Genomic DNA, 14,177 nt, shown 5'->3' with positions numbered 1-14,177 from the left:
GTGTGTGTGATACAGATGTGTCATCAAGAAAGGGTCCTCATTTATGACTGTCATCAATTTCAGTGCATCATGTTGCAGATCCATCAGAATTAAACTTCAGGGACCAGTCCTTTAATTGAATTCTGAACATGGATGTGAAAATGGTCAGAAGCAAATGTTTTAGTGAACCAAAACCTTATGCCTTTTGGTCAGTACAGACAAGTCCTGTTAGGAACAATATGTTCAGAAATGCAGCTCTTGTATCAAAAACACCCTAATCTTTCTTTCCAAGGCATTTGACAGTTCATCTGCATTCACATGCCTATTCTAATCAAGTGCTTCTAAGCCAAAAAAAGTGTCCATAGGATAATTATGTTGATGGTGTCATCAGACATATCACATTCCCTAGCAAAACTCACTATTTATTATTTTTAAATGTAATTGAAATACTTATGGTTTTATAATGTGCTATAAATTGATGCTTTCATTTTAACCCATACTACTCCAAGAGACATTATCATTACCACCGTGTTACAAAAGGAAATGAGCCTAGCGATGCCTAGATGCCACCCCCAAAATCATCACACAGCTTCCGGTTTTAGATTGAGACACAGTTTGGTTACTAAAAACTTTTCTTTTATAAAGAAATTTTGTGTCATGATATATGACATTTTCTTTTTCTTTTGATACACTTTGGGTATAATCATGGTTGTCCTTTTGGAAAGAAAGAACTATTCCAAAGCAGAGAAAGTTCTAAAAACAAACTCAAGCAGGTTAATGGATAGATAAAAACTCCTAAATTCCAGTACTATATTTTCTTTTTTCATACCTTATGGGAAAATATTAAAGGTGTGGTATTCGAAGGTAATACAATTGACTTTGAAAAAGAGGCTCCTTTCTACTCGGTGCTTGTAAATGAGCTAAACATTCTAAAACTATCACTTATTGGGCCGTTGCAGCACGCATCAGAGTAGTGGATTCATAAAATGTAATTTGGTCATAACTAACATTTAATATAATATTCCTCACCTATGAGAATGAGTCATACCAAAATTACTTGGTGTCTTAGTCTGTTTGGGCTGCTATAAATGGAATACCATAGACTGGGTGGCTTTTTTTTTTTAATTTTTTTTAACGTTTATTTATTTTTGAGACAGAGAGAGACAGAGCATGAATGGGGGAGGGTCAGAGAGAGAGGGAGACACAGAATCTGAAGCAGGCTCCAGGCTCTGAGCTGTCAGCACAGAGCCCGATGCGGGGCTTGAACTCACGGACCGTGAGATCATGACCTGAGCCGAAGTCAGACACTTAACCGACTGAGCCACCCAGGCGCCCCGACTGGGTGGCTTTTAAACAACAGAAATTTATTTTCCACATTTCTGGAGGCTGAAAGTCAAATCAGGAAACCAGCATGGTTGACTTCAGCTGAGAACTCTCTTCCAAGGTGAAGACCGTCAACTTCTCACTGTTGAGAAGTGGGGAGGGAGCTCCCTGGGACATATTTTACAAGGGCACTAATCTCATTCATGAGAGCTTCATACTTATAATCTAATCATCTCCCAAAGACCCTCCAAATACCATCATATTGGGGATTGTTTCAACATATGAATTTTGGGGAAACACAAACATTCAATCTGTGCATTTGGGGAGCATTTTCAAAGGATCATTCTAGAGCATCCTAGGCAGAGACTGGAGAAGCAGGAGGAGAAAGGGGCACATATAGATTGAAAAAGACTCCAAGATGATTCTTGTACAACCCCCAACAAGTAGTAAGAATCATTGATTTAGTCCCTTAAATGGCAACATGATGGTTGTTATTTGATGAAAGCCAGACAGGGAAGACAACGTAGAAATATTCATGGAGCATAAAAGACAGTAATGCTGGAGAGGCAACATCCTAGGTGTGTTTCAAATGGTAAAACAGAAACCAGGGATAGGAGCCATAAGATACTCTCAGTTCTAGAACCTTTTGTGATGGCCTATATAGTATCACCAATCCTCTGCTTCTTCATCTATAAACAACAGAGAGAGAATTGTTCTGGTCCTACCAGCCAAAAATTATCTCCTTTTCCTAATCAAATATATTTGATTTCTTCTAATTACAAACCAAAAAAACCAGACATAGGCCAATTGAGTTGAACAGAAAGGATTGAGAGAATCGTTTTCTAGTACTATCTCTATTCTCTTATCATAAGCAAGTAATTTTACTTGACTTCATTTGTGTAATTATCAAATGCTTTTTTAAATTTAAATTCTAGTTAGTTAACATACAGTGTATTATTAGTTTCAGGTATAGAATTTAGTGATTCATTGCTTACATATAATACCTGATGCTCGTTACAAGTGCACTCCTTAGTCCCCATCATCTGTTTAACCCATTCTCCACCACCACCCCCCACCTTCCCTCTGGTAACTATCAGTTTGTACTCTACAGTTAGGTGTCTATTTCTTGGTCAAATGCATTTTGATACTTACCATGTCCCAAGCACTGTGCTAGGAGCAGGATATACTGCAGTGAAAGAGCTGGAGCACAGTCATAGCCCCTGCCTGTACAGAGCCTGCAGACTAGTGAGAGAAAATGAAAAGTGACTCATTTTATATTTTTAAGTTTATTTATTAATTTTGAGAGAGAGAGAGCACTTGTGCACACGTGAGTGGGGGAGGGCCAGAGAGAGAGGAAAGAGAGAACCCCAAGCAGGCTCCCCATTGTTAGTACAGAGCCCCACTCAGAGCTCAATCTCACAAAACATGAGATCATGACCTGAGCCAAAATCAAGAGCTGGACGCTTAACCGATTGAGCCACCCAGTCGCACCCCCTCCCCATTTTAAAACAGAGGAAGAACTGGGTGCTATCGATACCGTGCATCAGAGAGATTTCTCTTGCTTCTGAAGGTCAGAGATGTCCACCACATAAATTGAGACCTGAAAGATCCACAGAAGTAGTCAGGTGACAGGCAGGAGTTCCTGGAAGAGAAATCAGCACTTGGGGCCAGATGGCATAGGAAGAACATAGTGCATTCAAGAAACTGAAAGATGGTCTGAATATAGAACAGATATGAAATAGTCTGGTGAATTTGACAAGGACCAAAAAGTACACACTTTAGTAATCATGTAGTAAAGGCTATGTATGTTTTAGTTACTATTAGAAATGTCAGACAACACTCATGGTACTTTCTGTTCCTCTTAAAAACCCACAAAGCTTTAGTGAATGGACTTTTTTTAAGCAAAAGTACACATGCAGGTAGATAATAAAAGAAGAAACCAAAACAATTTTGGAAGCTGGAAAAATCGTAATTGAGTAGTTATTGACTTGTCAGTCCCAAGAAAGCTGAATCCTAAGCCAGCAGTTGCCAGGGCTGAGAGGCAACCTACTGAAGGTTGATAACTGAATGTCAAGACACTTAACTTTCTTTCCTCACCTTCTTCCCATAGTTCTGACCAACCAATTGTCCTACAGTGAAACCCACATTTGACAGGCCCAACCATGTAAATTGAGTTGCCTAAAACTTTTTAGTGCCTGTTTCCTAGACATAGGCAGACAGTCAAAAATCTCCAGACAGCTGATGGAATATTCTAATAAGAAAGAGGCCAAAACTAACATAGAAAAGCAACCAGGAAGAAATAAAGACTATGCAGGAGTGGGAGAGGGAGGGTATTAGTATCTTCAAAGATTCAAAGACAGTGAAATACTATAAGATACTGCAGTTATTAGACAAGAACAGGATGCTACAAATGGTTTTAAAAGTAGCGGCCAGGGGGCAAAATGGATTCTTGGATATTAAAAATATCATGGTATAAAATAAAACTTCAGGTGAAGGTTTAAAACATAAAGATGAGGAACTATCCCAGGAAGTAAAAAAAAAGAAAAAAAAAGATGGGTAGTAAACAAAAAGAGAAGATAGATTTTTTTTTTAAGTTTTATTTATTTTTGAGACAGAGAGAGACAGAGCATGAACGGGGGAGGGGCAGAGAGAGAGGGAGACACAGAATCTGAAGCAGGCTCCAGGCTCTGAGCCATCAGCCCAGAGCCAACGCGGGGCTCGAACTCACTGACGGCGAGATCATAAACTGAGCTGAAGTCAGATGCTTAACCGACTGAGCCACCCAGGCGCCCCTGAGAGATTTTTTTTTACATGAGTAGGTACAGACTAGTCCAAGAAGTTCAATATCTGAATAATGGGAGTTCCAGAAAGAGAGAATGGAGAAAATGGAGGGGAGAAATTATCAAGGAAATTTCCTGGAATGAAAGGACATGACTTCCCCAATTGAAACAGTCTATTGAGCTCCCAAGACGATGGATGAAAACAGACCTACACAGAGACACATCATTATAAAATTGCAAAATCCTGCGGACAAATAGAATATTCTAAAAACCCTCAGAAAAGAAAAACAAGATTCTAAAAAGAATTAGGGACCAGAATGACTTCAGACATCTCAATAGCCACACTGGATGCTAGAAAATAGTAGAAGAAAGTAACTTGTAATGTAGAGTTCCCCAGCCAAATTATTCCTTAAGTGGGAAGGTAGAATATACATTTTTCAGACATGGAAAGATAAAAAATGTTGCTTTATAGGTCATTTCTCAGGAATCTATCAGAGGATTTGTTCAACCAAAATAAGAAAAGAGAAAATGGAATCCAGGAAATGAGATTCTAATGCATGAGTAAGAAAGGATGATGGTGAAGGGAAAATCTAAGACCACAGCTCTGAAGGAAGCTCAAAGACCAACAAATCTGGTGGACTAGAGTGGGACAGAGGCCCTGGGGGAAAGATCATTGAGAAAATGGCATGGATAGAATAACTGATGTTTAAAGTATGTTGAGGGAAAATTTACCAAACTGAGGGTGTGGACAGTTTAGGAATGTATTAATGATAAATATGTAGAAAGTACACAGTTCAGTGCCCAGAGGTAGGCATGATCACCCGCTCAGGAATTTATTTGACTGTCCAGACATAATGCACCCACCAGTGAATATAAATGAGGTATATTTAGTAATAACACTAAGATGGGGGCTCCCAGAAGGGAAAGGGTTCATTCAGGGGTCTGGTGAGAGAGTGAGCAAAGGGCTAGGAGTAGTCTGGGGCTTTCACTGTGGTTAAAGGGTAGAATCAGTATGGTGGGGATTCCACCTCGCATGGGCTAGAGCCTGAGCTATATTTGAAATTCCTGTCAACTCTTAGAGGTAAAGGCCTATACAGTTCTTCTACTTTTGGTTGCCCAGATGTGGGGGAGATAGAAAAGATGAGTGGAGATTGAAAACTGTCAACAAACATCAAAAATGGCCTCTTTATTACAAAACCAAGTTACAGGGGGGCAGAGGGAAGACTGTAATTAACTCAAGAAAAAAACAAAAGTTGAACAGGAAGGGAAAATTTTCATAGCATACTATATGCTGTGATTTACAAAGTCCTATCAGTACAGATACTAAATGCAATATAATTAAGTTACAGCCACATTGAGAAGATGAAGAATGGGAAGTGTTCATGTATGTGATAGGTATCATAGGAGTTGGTGAAAATAAGCTGAATCTTCAACTTTTAGAATTGGAAGTCATTGACTTTTTTTTTTTAAATAGCAATATAAACATGTTCTTTAGGGATATGGAAATGATTCCAAAGGAGTCAGGTAAAATAATTAACAGTGGTTGCCTCTTGGGAGCTGAAGCATAAGAGATGACATATAGTAATGTGGGACAGGGTATGTTGGAGGACTGCTGTTTTGTTTGTTTATAACAAGTATGTATGTATAACTTTTTGAACACACATAATTAAATTACCCCCAAATTTGACTTTTTCCTTAAAGGTAATGGGGAGCTATGAATCAGCTTGCAGCTCTAAACAATGAGGCTGTGGCATGATAGTGAGATCAAATTTGCATTTTTTTAAATTTTTTTTTTTAACGTTTATTTATTTTTGAGACAGAGAGAGACAGAGCATGAACAGGGGAGGGTCAGAGAGAGGGAGACACAGAATCTGAAACAGGCTCCAGGCTCTGAGCTGTCAGCACAGAGCCCGACGCGGGGCTTGAACTCACTGACCGTGAGATCATGACCTGAGCCGAAGTTGGCCACTTAACCTACTGAGCCACCCAGGCGCCCCCAAATTTGCATTTTATTAAGATTATTCTAGTTATTTTGTAGAGAACAATTAGAAGGAAGAAAGAATGGATACAGATGTGTCTATTAGGAAGCTTAATCTAGCCCAGAATCTAGACAGGAAGTGATGTTGGCCTGGATTCAGATACGGCAACAGAAGTAAGTAAAAGACAGATTTGCGAGTATTTTGTGGTTGATTGGACTGTGGTCTGGAAGAGGAAAAATTCAAGACTCATACAGCATTTTCTGGTTTGGACAAGGGGTGGGTGGGGGCCATTCATTAAGATAGGACATCCATAAGAGGAGCAGGTTTGGAGGAAGTGGAATGGTTTTAAGTATTGGCTATCCAAGCAGAATGGCTATAAGGATACTGCAGATATGGACCTAGAGCTCAGGAGAGAAAGCTGGGCTGGAGACATAGATTTGGAATCAGCAGCATAGGATAACAATTGAAATCTAGGAGTGGGTGAGATTGCTCAGGGAGTGGGTGTCGAGTAACCAGCATCAAAAGCAGAGCCTGAAGGAACATAAAAAAGGGCATAAGGAGAGGAGTCAGCAAAGGAAAATGAGAGAGAACAAGCAGAGAAGTGGTAGGAAGGCCTATGTACTATCGAAGTCAGATAAAAAGTTCAACATTATCCAATAAAGTCAAAAGGGTGACTTGAGAGATGGAAACAAATGCACTGGAGGGGCAAAGGGAAGAGCCATGTCTGTGGAGCAGTGGGCCAGTTTGCAGTGTACCTATGAGCCAAGGCATTCATTTTAATCTCTGTTTAACAGATAATAATAGGAAATTTTCTTGAGACTTTATTATGGGCCAGATATTGTATGATGTTCTTTATATACTTTATTTCATTTAACCCTCAAAACAAAACAATATCATTTCTATGAAATAGATGCTATTATTAACATCCCCATTTTTCAAATGAGGAAGCTGAAGTTTGAAGAAGGTACTTAATTCCTTAAAGGAATAGAGATAGCAAGCAGACAGGCTGGAATTTGATCTCAAGGGTCTAACTCCAGAATGTACACTCTAAGCATCATACTATACCCTCTAAGTGATCTGCCATTAATAACACTATTCACTCATCCATTCAACAAGCCTGCTGTGTGCCAGGCACTATTCCAGGTGCTAGTGACCGACAGTGTGCAAAGCAATGCCCCTGAACTCACAGGTAGATAGTAACCTTCCATTGGAGGAGATAGTAAACAAATTTAAAAATTCAAGTATATTTTCAGTACTTAGTGTAATGAACCCTAAGAAAGCAGGGTAAGTTGCTTGACAGTGGCTAGAGAAAATTGTTATTTCAGATCATAGGTCTTCCTAAGATGATATTTCAGCAAAAACCTGCATAAATTCAGTGACCAAGCATGAAAAGATGCATTCCAGGCTGAAGGAAGTGGAAGTGACACCATCTGAGGCAGAGCGGAGGCAGGAGTGGGTGCAGAAAGATCAAGGAGAAATTGGTAAGCCATAAAGTTGGTAAGGGAGGCAGACCTATATCATGTTCAGCCTCAGAGGTAAGACTTTAGCTGTTGTTCTTTTTTTCAGTTTATTTTTTAATGTTTTTTTTTATTTTTTATTTTTGAGAGAGAAAGAGAGAGCACAAGCACCAGCAGGATAGGGGCAAAGAGAGAGGGGGACAGAGGATCTGAAGTGGGCTCTGCACTGACAGCAGCAAGCCCAATGTAGGTCTCGAACTCACGAACCCTGAGATCATGACCTGAGCTGAAGTCAGATGCTCGACCAACTGAGCCATCGAGGCTCCCTATTAGGTTTATTTGTTTATTTTGAGAGAGAGCCCTTGAGTGAGGGAAGAGCAGAGAGAGAATCCCAAACAGGCTCCACTCAGTGTGGAGCCAGATACAGTACTCCATCTCACGACAGTGAGATCATGACCTGAGCCAATATCAAGTCAGATGCTTAACTGACAGAGCCACCCAGGCACCCCAGAGTTTAGCTGTTTTCTAAGAATGATAAGAAGTCTTGGGAAGATTTTGAACAGACCAGTGATAAACTCTGACTCACATTTTATTAACTTGTAAGAGAGCCCAGACTTTGGATTCTGTGACCCTCGCTTTTTACATTATTATCTAGAATTGAGATGCCATGTGGCTACCAAGCACTTGAAATTTGCCCAGTCTAACTTGATACATACTCTAAGTGTTAAATACACCCCAGATTTCAAAGACTTGGTACTGGGGTGCCTGGATGGCTTAGTCGGTTGATTGTCCAACTCTTGGTTTTGGCTCAGGTCATGATATCACGGTTTGTGAGTTCAAGCCCTGTGTCTGGCTCCGTGCTGACAGTGCAGAGCCTGCTTGGGATTCTCTCTCTCTCCTTCTCTCTCTGCCCCTCCCTCTCTCACTTTCTCTGTCACACTCTCTAAAAAGTAAATAAATGGGGCGCCTGGGTGGCGCAGTCGGTTGAGCGTCCGACTTCAGCCAGGTCACGATCTCCCGGTCCGTGAGTTCGAGCCCCGCGTCGGGCTCTGGGTTGATGGCTCAGAGCCTGGAGCCTGTTTCCGATTCTGTGACTCCCTCTCTCTCTGCCCCTCCCCCGTTCATGCTCTGTCTCTCTCTGTAAAAAAAAAAAAAATAAATAAATAAAAAATAAAAAAATAAAAAAAAAAATAAAAAGTAAATAAATAAACTTAAAAAAAAGTCTTGGTACCAACAATAGAATAGATCTCATAAACAATTATTTATATTCATTATACGTTGAAATTATGATATTTTAGACATATAGGCTTGAATAAAATATAACATTCAGATTAATTTCACCTACTTCTTTTTGACTTTTTAAAAGATGTAGCTACTAGAAAATTTTAAATTTCATATGTGGCTTGTGTTATATTTTTATTAGACAGCCCTAGTCTAGACAACTTCCCTTCTGTTCTCAGCTTCATAATGCAGTGAAGACAAATGAAATAACTTGTGTAGGGCATTTTGAGTTTTCTTAAGGAAACACATTATGTAACAACAAGATAAATTATTGAGGATGATAGTCAGCCAAAAAATGTACCATTCTTTATAAGCCAAAGATAATGTTACTGACTTGGTTGTGGTTTTGTGTTGTTTTTCCAGCAGTGGTGATGAGTTTGCACAAAGTCATCTGTAATGTTTCTCTCCCCACCCATTCCACCCCCTCCTTATGCTCCCTTATAACTAAAACAGCATGTTTTTTTAAATACCTGGCCCAGGTTAAGAATGCAGTTCTCCAGCCATGGAAAGTTTTCTCTGTGCAAAGCACTCAGTCCTATATAGGTTTGAACCTCAGTCTATGTAATGTGAAATTCTAATTGTCTGGTATACCCAGTAAGCAGCTTCCAAATGTCAATAATTATATCTATAATCATAATAATAAAATACTCTTGGTTTCTTATATTTAATTTTAAATATAGTCGATTAGAATGTACTCTTACTGAAAAAATTGACACACAAGCTTTGACCAAGAAATTTGTTTTTCTTTGTGAGTTTGTATCTGTGAAAATTCTCACAATGTTATAAATTAAATCATATTTTGATTTACATACTGTAGCGTTAAAAATATTATTATAAGACATTGGGCTTATTGGGGATGATATAACTATATTACTCTATCTGAGGTCTTGAATACCAGTAAGAAAACATAAGCATCAGATGGACCCTCCTTCATCTCTGCCTACTCACTTCTCCTCCCACTTTCTTGTTTTCTCCTGACAGGTAGATGACAGGCCTTCACTCTCAATTTTCAGTCTCTACTGTTAAGCTCTGGATTCATTTTCCTTCTCAAGGACGTAACTCGCTGCTTTGCCTAACCTTTCTCTCCTGCATGTCACAATCTCCTACTCTACTGGATCATCTCCATCAGCAACAAACAGCTTTGAAATCTCTCATCTTTAAGCACACACACACACCTCCCTTGTCCCCACATTTCCTTCCCTAAACTTTATAGTTTCTCTACTTCTCTTTATGGCAAAATCTTTCAAAAGGGTTGCCTGTAACTCTGCTTCCATTTCTTCATCTCCCATTCATTCTTCAATGTACTAGTTAGGTTTCCTTCCCCCTGCTGAAATCACTCTTGTTGAGAGCAACCTAAGACCTTCATGAAACCAAATGCAAAAGACCTCTCTGTCCTCATCTTATAGTGCTCTCAGAGTACTTGTGATTATGTGATACAGTTGGCTACACCTTGAAGTTGAAATACTCTTGGCTTCCATGATGCTATACTCTGGTTTCCCACCTATCCAATTGGTTACTCATTCTCAATCTCCTTACCAGCTCCTGTGTTTCTATCAGACCCCTAAATGTTGAGGACCCTCAGATTCCTTGGCCTCTTCTCTTTATCTACTCTTTTTGTAGGTCCTTTCAATCATTCTCATAACTTTAATAGCCATCTAAATGCTGATAATCCCCAAATGTACGCCCCAAATGTAAAGTCCAGATCCACATACCCATAAGTTGAGTCTCAACTACATATCTCAAACTTTACATGTCTACAAATAAAATACTGATGTATTCTTCTCATACTAAAAGTAATAAGAATATGGGACACCTGGGTGGCCCAGTCAGTTAAACAACCAACTCTTGATTTCAGCTCAGATTATGATCTCATGGTTTCATGAGTTCGAGCCCTTTGTGGGGTTCTACACACTGACCTCACACAGAATCTACTTGGGATTCTGTCTCTCCCTCTCTCTCTGCCCCTCCCCCACTGACGGTCTCAAAATAAATAAATAAACTTAAAAAAATTAAAGTAGTAAGAATAGTAGTAAGACAAGGAGGAGAAGAAGGAAAGGGATAAAAAGGAAGGAAGGAAAGAAGGAAGAAAGGGAAGAAGGATCAAAAGATGAATTACATTTTTGCTCTAACCAAAAATCAAGATGCCCCTTAATTCCCATATTTAATCATATTTATAATATGATTAACTATATTTAATCCATCAGCAAACTATGTCTTGCTGAGCTCCAAAATGTCTCTTTTTCTTCTATTCATCTCCACCACCACGACTCTAGATCAGGGCATCATTATCTCTCACTTAGACTATTGCTATATCCTCCCAACTGACCTCCCTGTCTCTGCTCTCATACCTGCCCAATTCATTTTCATTTTAGCCAAAGGGATCTTTTTAAACCATGAAAGTTCATGTCACTCTCCTGCTTAAACTGTTCCATGGTTTGACAACTTCCTACTGCCCTTGGAATGAAATCCAAACACCTGTCACTCACAGCTCCACATAGTTCATCCCCAGCCTAACTCCCCCTACCGCCCCAACTCTTCTTCATCTTGGGGTTTTATACTTGCTAATGTTTATACCTGGAATGCTCCCTAACTCTAACCTCCTCCTCTCATTTGAATGACAGGCTTCTTTTCATCTGAGTCTCAATTTAAATGCCATCTCAGAGAGACTTCCAGCTTACCCATTTTCAAGCAACCTTGCTCATTTATTTTTTCACAAAGCCTTGCTTGTTTCCCTCCTTGTATTTCCCACAATTCTGATTGCATACATTTGTATTTTGCTTTCTTGACTCTCATCCCTTGCCCCTCCCTCTTCATTCCAGATAAGAGGACTGAAATGCTGGTTGGGATAAGACACTGGATGCTGTAGCCATGCCCCTCCTTTCTCCCTTCCTTTGGAAGCCAGCTTGTCTACTGAGTGTGTATCTGTCTGCCTGCCCTTGTCAGGAGTTTCACAAGAACAAGCCTGTGCTAGTTCACTGCCTGTGGCTGAGTGTGAAGCCCAGTTCAGGCCTAAAGTATTAGGAACCCTACTGTGTGATGGTACAACTAAGCTATGACCACAGCAACTCCATCAGAAAGAACGCTGACATTTTGATCTAGATCTCAATATCTTTGGACATCAGGTAGAGAAGAGAGGGGTGCTATATTGACCCATATAAATACAAATATCTCTTTACTGAAATGAATGGAAATCTAGGCCTGTGGCATTTCAATCTTCTTAAGAAATGGTATCCTGACTTTAAACCATACACATGTTAGTCCTAATAAGTGTGTGTGGGGGGGGGATGACTAACAAAATAAAATAAAAGCAGAGATGTTCTGATTACACAGTAGTGATTATATTCATTACTACTTTTTAGGTAGCAAGTAACAGGAAGCTCAATTCAGGTTAACAAGCAATAAGAAAAATTCATTGGTTCACATAACTGAATATTGGGGAATTTATCCTCATCAGGGAGAGGCTAATCCTAGATCGAATGACTATGACCAGTTCCCAGGTTTTTTCTATTTCTTGGCTCTGCCAAGAGCTCTGAGTAGCTCAAGATGGGAAAAAGAAACTGTACCACAAACAAATAATGTTTAAGAGACCTCTGCCCTTGTGGTTCAAAGATGGCTACCAGAGATTCCTGGAGTTACTTGTTTTCACTCATGTCCAGCAGCAAAGAAAGCATCTCTGTCAGTACCGTTTGCCAAAACATATATTTAAAATTTTTTAAATGTTTTCTTTCTCTCTAGCAGCATGGGCAAAATCTCTTGGATTGAATCATGTGTTATCTTGAACTAATCAATTCTATAGTCAGAAACATCAGATTCCAGGTCTTACATGCAGAGCAGAGATGGGATCAACCACTAAAAGCATGTGACTGAGAATAAGCTGGGGGTATTCTTGCTGGAGAAAGTGAAGAATAGGTTTTGAATGGAGGCAACCAATCAATGTCTGCATAAGCCTAAGAGGCTTGAATAACTGTAGCCTGATTTACAGCCCTTCTGTGTGGATTCAATCTCTTATAATATATAACCCCCCTCTCTATATTCCAGAGTATTTCTGATCTTCCTTTCTTCTCCTCTTTCTTTCTTCTTTCTTTCTTTTTTCTTTCTTTCTTTCTCCCTCCCTCCCTCCCTCCCTCTCTTTCCTCCTTCCTTCTTCCCTTCCTTCCTTTCTTTCTTTTCTTTTTTCTTCCTTCCTTTCTTTCTTTCTCTTTCTCTCTCTCCCTCCCTCCCTCTCTCTCTCCCTTCTTTTCTCTCTTTCTTTCTCTCTTTCTTTCTAACTGAATTGGCCAGGATAAACATCTGTGCCCATATAGTTGTCCTATTTACAAGGCCCTAGGGGAGCTCTTTGGAATAGTTTAAAATTTTTAAATTTTAAGAAAATGTGTACTAAATATGGGAAGGAAAAAGACCCATTTCACAGGACAAATGTAAAAGACTAGCCACAGTGTTTATCACCCATGCCAAGTTCTAAAGTGCCAAATGAGCAAAGGCTTAGAAAAACAAATGCAAGAGACCAGGGTCTTCAACTGGGGGATTGGAGGTATGTGGTCTCCCTGGGGCCCGGGTGGGGCAGAAGGTGGGGGTAAGTGGCCATGGATTGTTTCAGATAAACATTCCTAAAATGGAATGACCCAAGAAAGCTCCTGTGGTCAAGGCTAAATTAGGCTGTCTCTCCTTTCCTCTCTCCTGGGCTTTTATCACCTAATAATAAAAAGGACTACCTCACACTCATCCCAAACCTACTAAGTCATTGCCTGGGGTGGAAAAACCTTTAGGGTGCTCAAGAAAGGGTGAATGAAATGACTCTAATGATAGGGAAACTAATCCTTTTGCAAGTCAGATAGACTCCAATTCTCTGCTTTCCACAAAGGGAAGGATAAGAGTTGTCAGATGAGAGATTACTAGAACTAATCTTGATGATAGATTACCATGTTATTTTTGGCATATAACTGAGAAGAATTCAAGCAATTGAGTCCTATTACTGAAACAAAACTCTAACATTCCTATTTATTTATGTAGGTGAAGAGTTTCTCAGCACTTGTTCTGATCTACACATCTTACATTGAGCATTGATGCCTAAGCCTGTTTTTTTTTTATTTTTTTTAATTTTTTTTAGAGTTTATTTTTTTTATTTTTTTTTATTTTTATGAAATTTATTGACAAATTGGTTTCCATACATGCCTAAGCCTGTTATATCGATTCCTGGATACCTGGGGCTTTACTCATCTCACTAAAGAACTGCAATCCCAATACAATTTTACATTTCATGTCTAGTAATTATTCATCAATACTTATAATACATTTATGCTATTTTGAGAAATTGTGTAGACTTTTCTAACACTTAGGACCTTATGGTCACAGAAAAATTTTTAATGATTTCCTTTTAT

At 39.3% G+C, this 14,177-nt stretch overlaps 1 protein-coding gene across 5 annotated transcripts in view; it reads right to left on the bottom strand.

Annotated features, from left to right (window-relative positions):
- CDK14 (cyclin dependent kinase 14) overlaps positions 1-14,177 on the bottom strand; it is a 704,495-nt gene that overhangs the window by 654,893 nt on the left and 35,425 nt on the right. For 4 of the 5 annotated variants that reach the window (XR_007146446.1, XM_047830949.1, XM_047830974.1 and 1 more), the window contains exons 3-4: positions 2,840-2,944; positions 2,455-2,544 (exon numbers count right to left, since the gene is read on the bottom strand). The exons of the other annotated variant lie outside the window; for it this stretch is intronic. Coding sequence is in view for 3 of the 4 variants with exons in the window: in XM_047830949.1 (XP_047686905.1) it covers positions 2,455-2,544; positions 2,840-2,846 (97 nt within the window). In the remaining variant the exon portion in view is untranslated. The remainder of the gene's footprint in view (positions 1-2,454; positions 2,545-2,839; positions 2,945-14,177) is intronic. 5 annotated transcript variants of the gene reach the window in all.

Source organism: Prionailurus viverrinus, chromosome A2 (assembly GCF_022837055.1).
Source record: "Prionailurus viverrinus isolate Anna chromosome A2, UM_Priviv_1.0, whole genome shotgun sequence".
In the NCBI taxonomy this organism is placed as follows: domain Eukaryota; kingdom Metazoa; phylum Chordata; class Mammalia; order Carnivora; family Felidae; genus Prionailurus; species Prionailurus viverrinus.
Note: the sequence above shows the minus strand (reverse complement) of the source record. Positions and strands in the feature narration are given on the sequence as shown.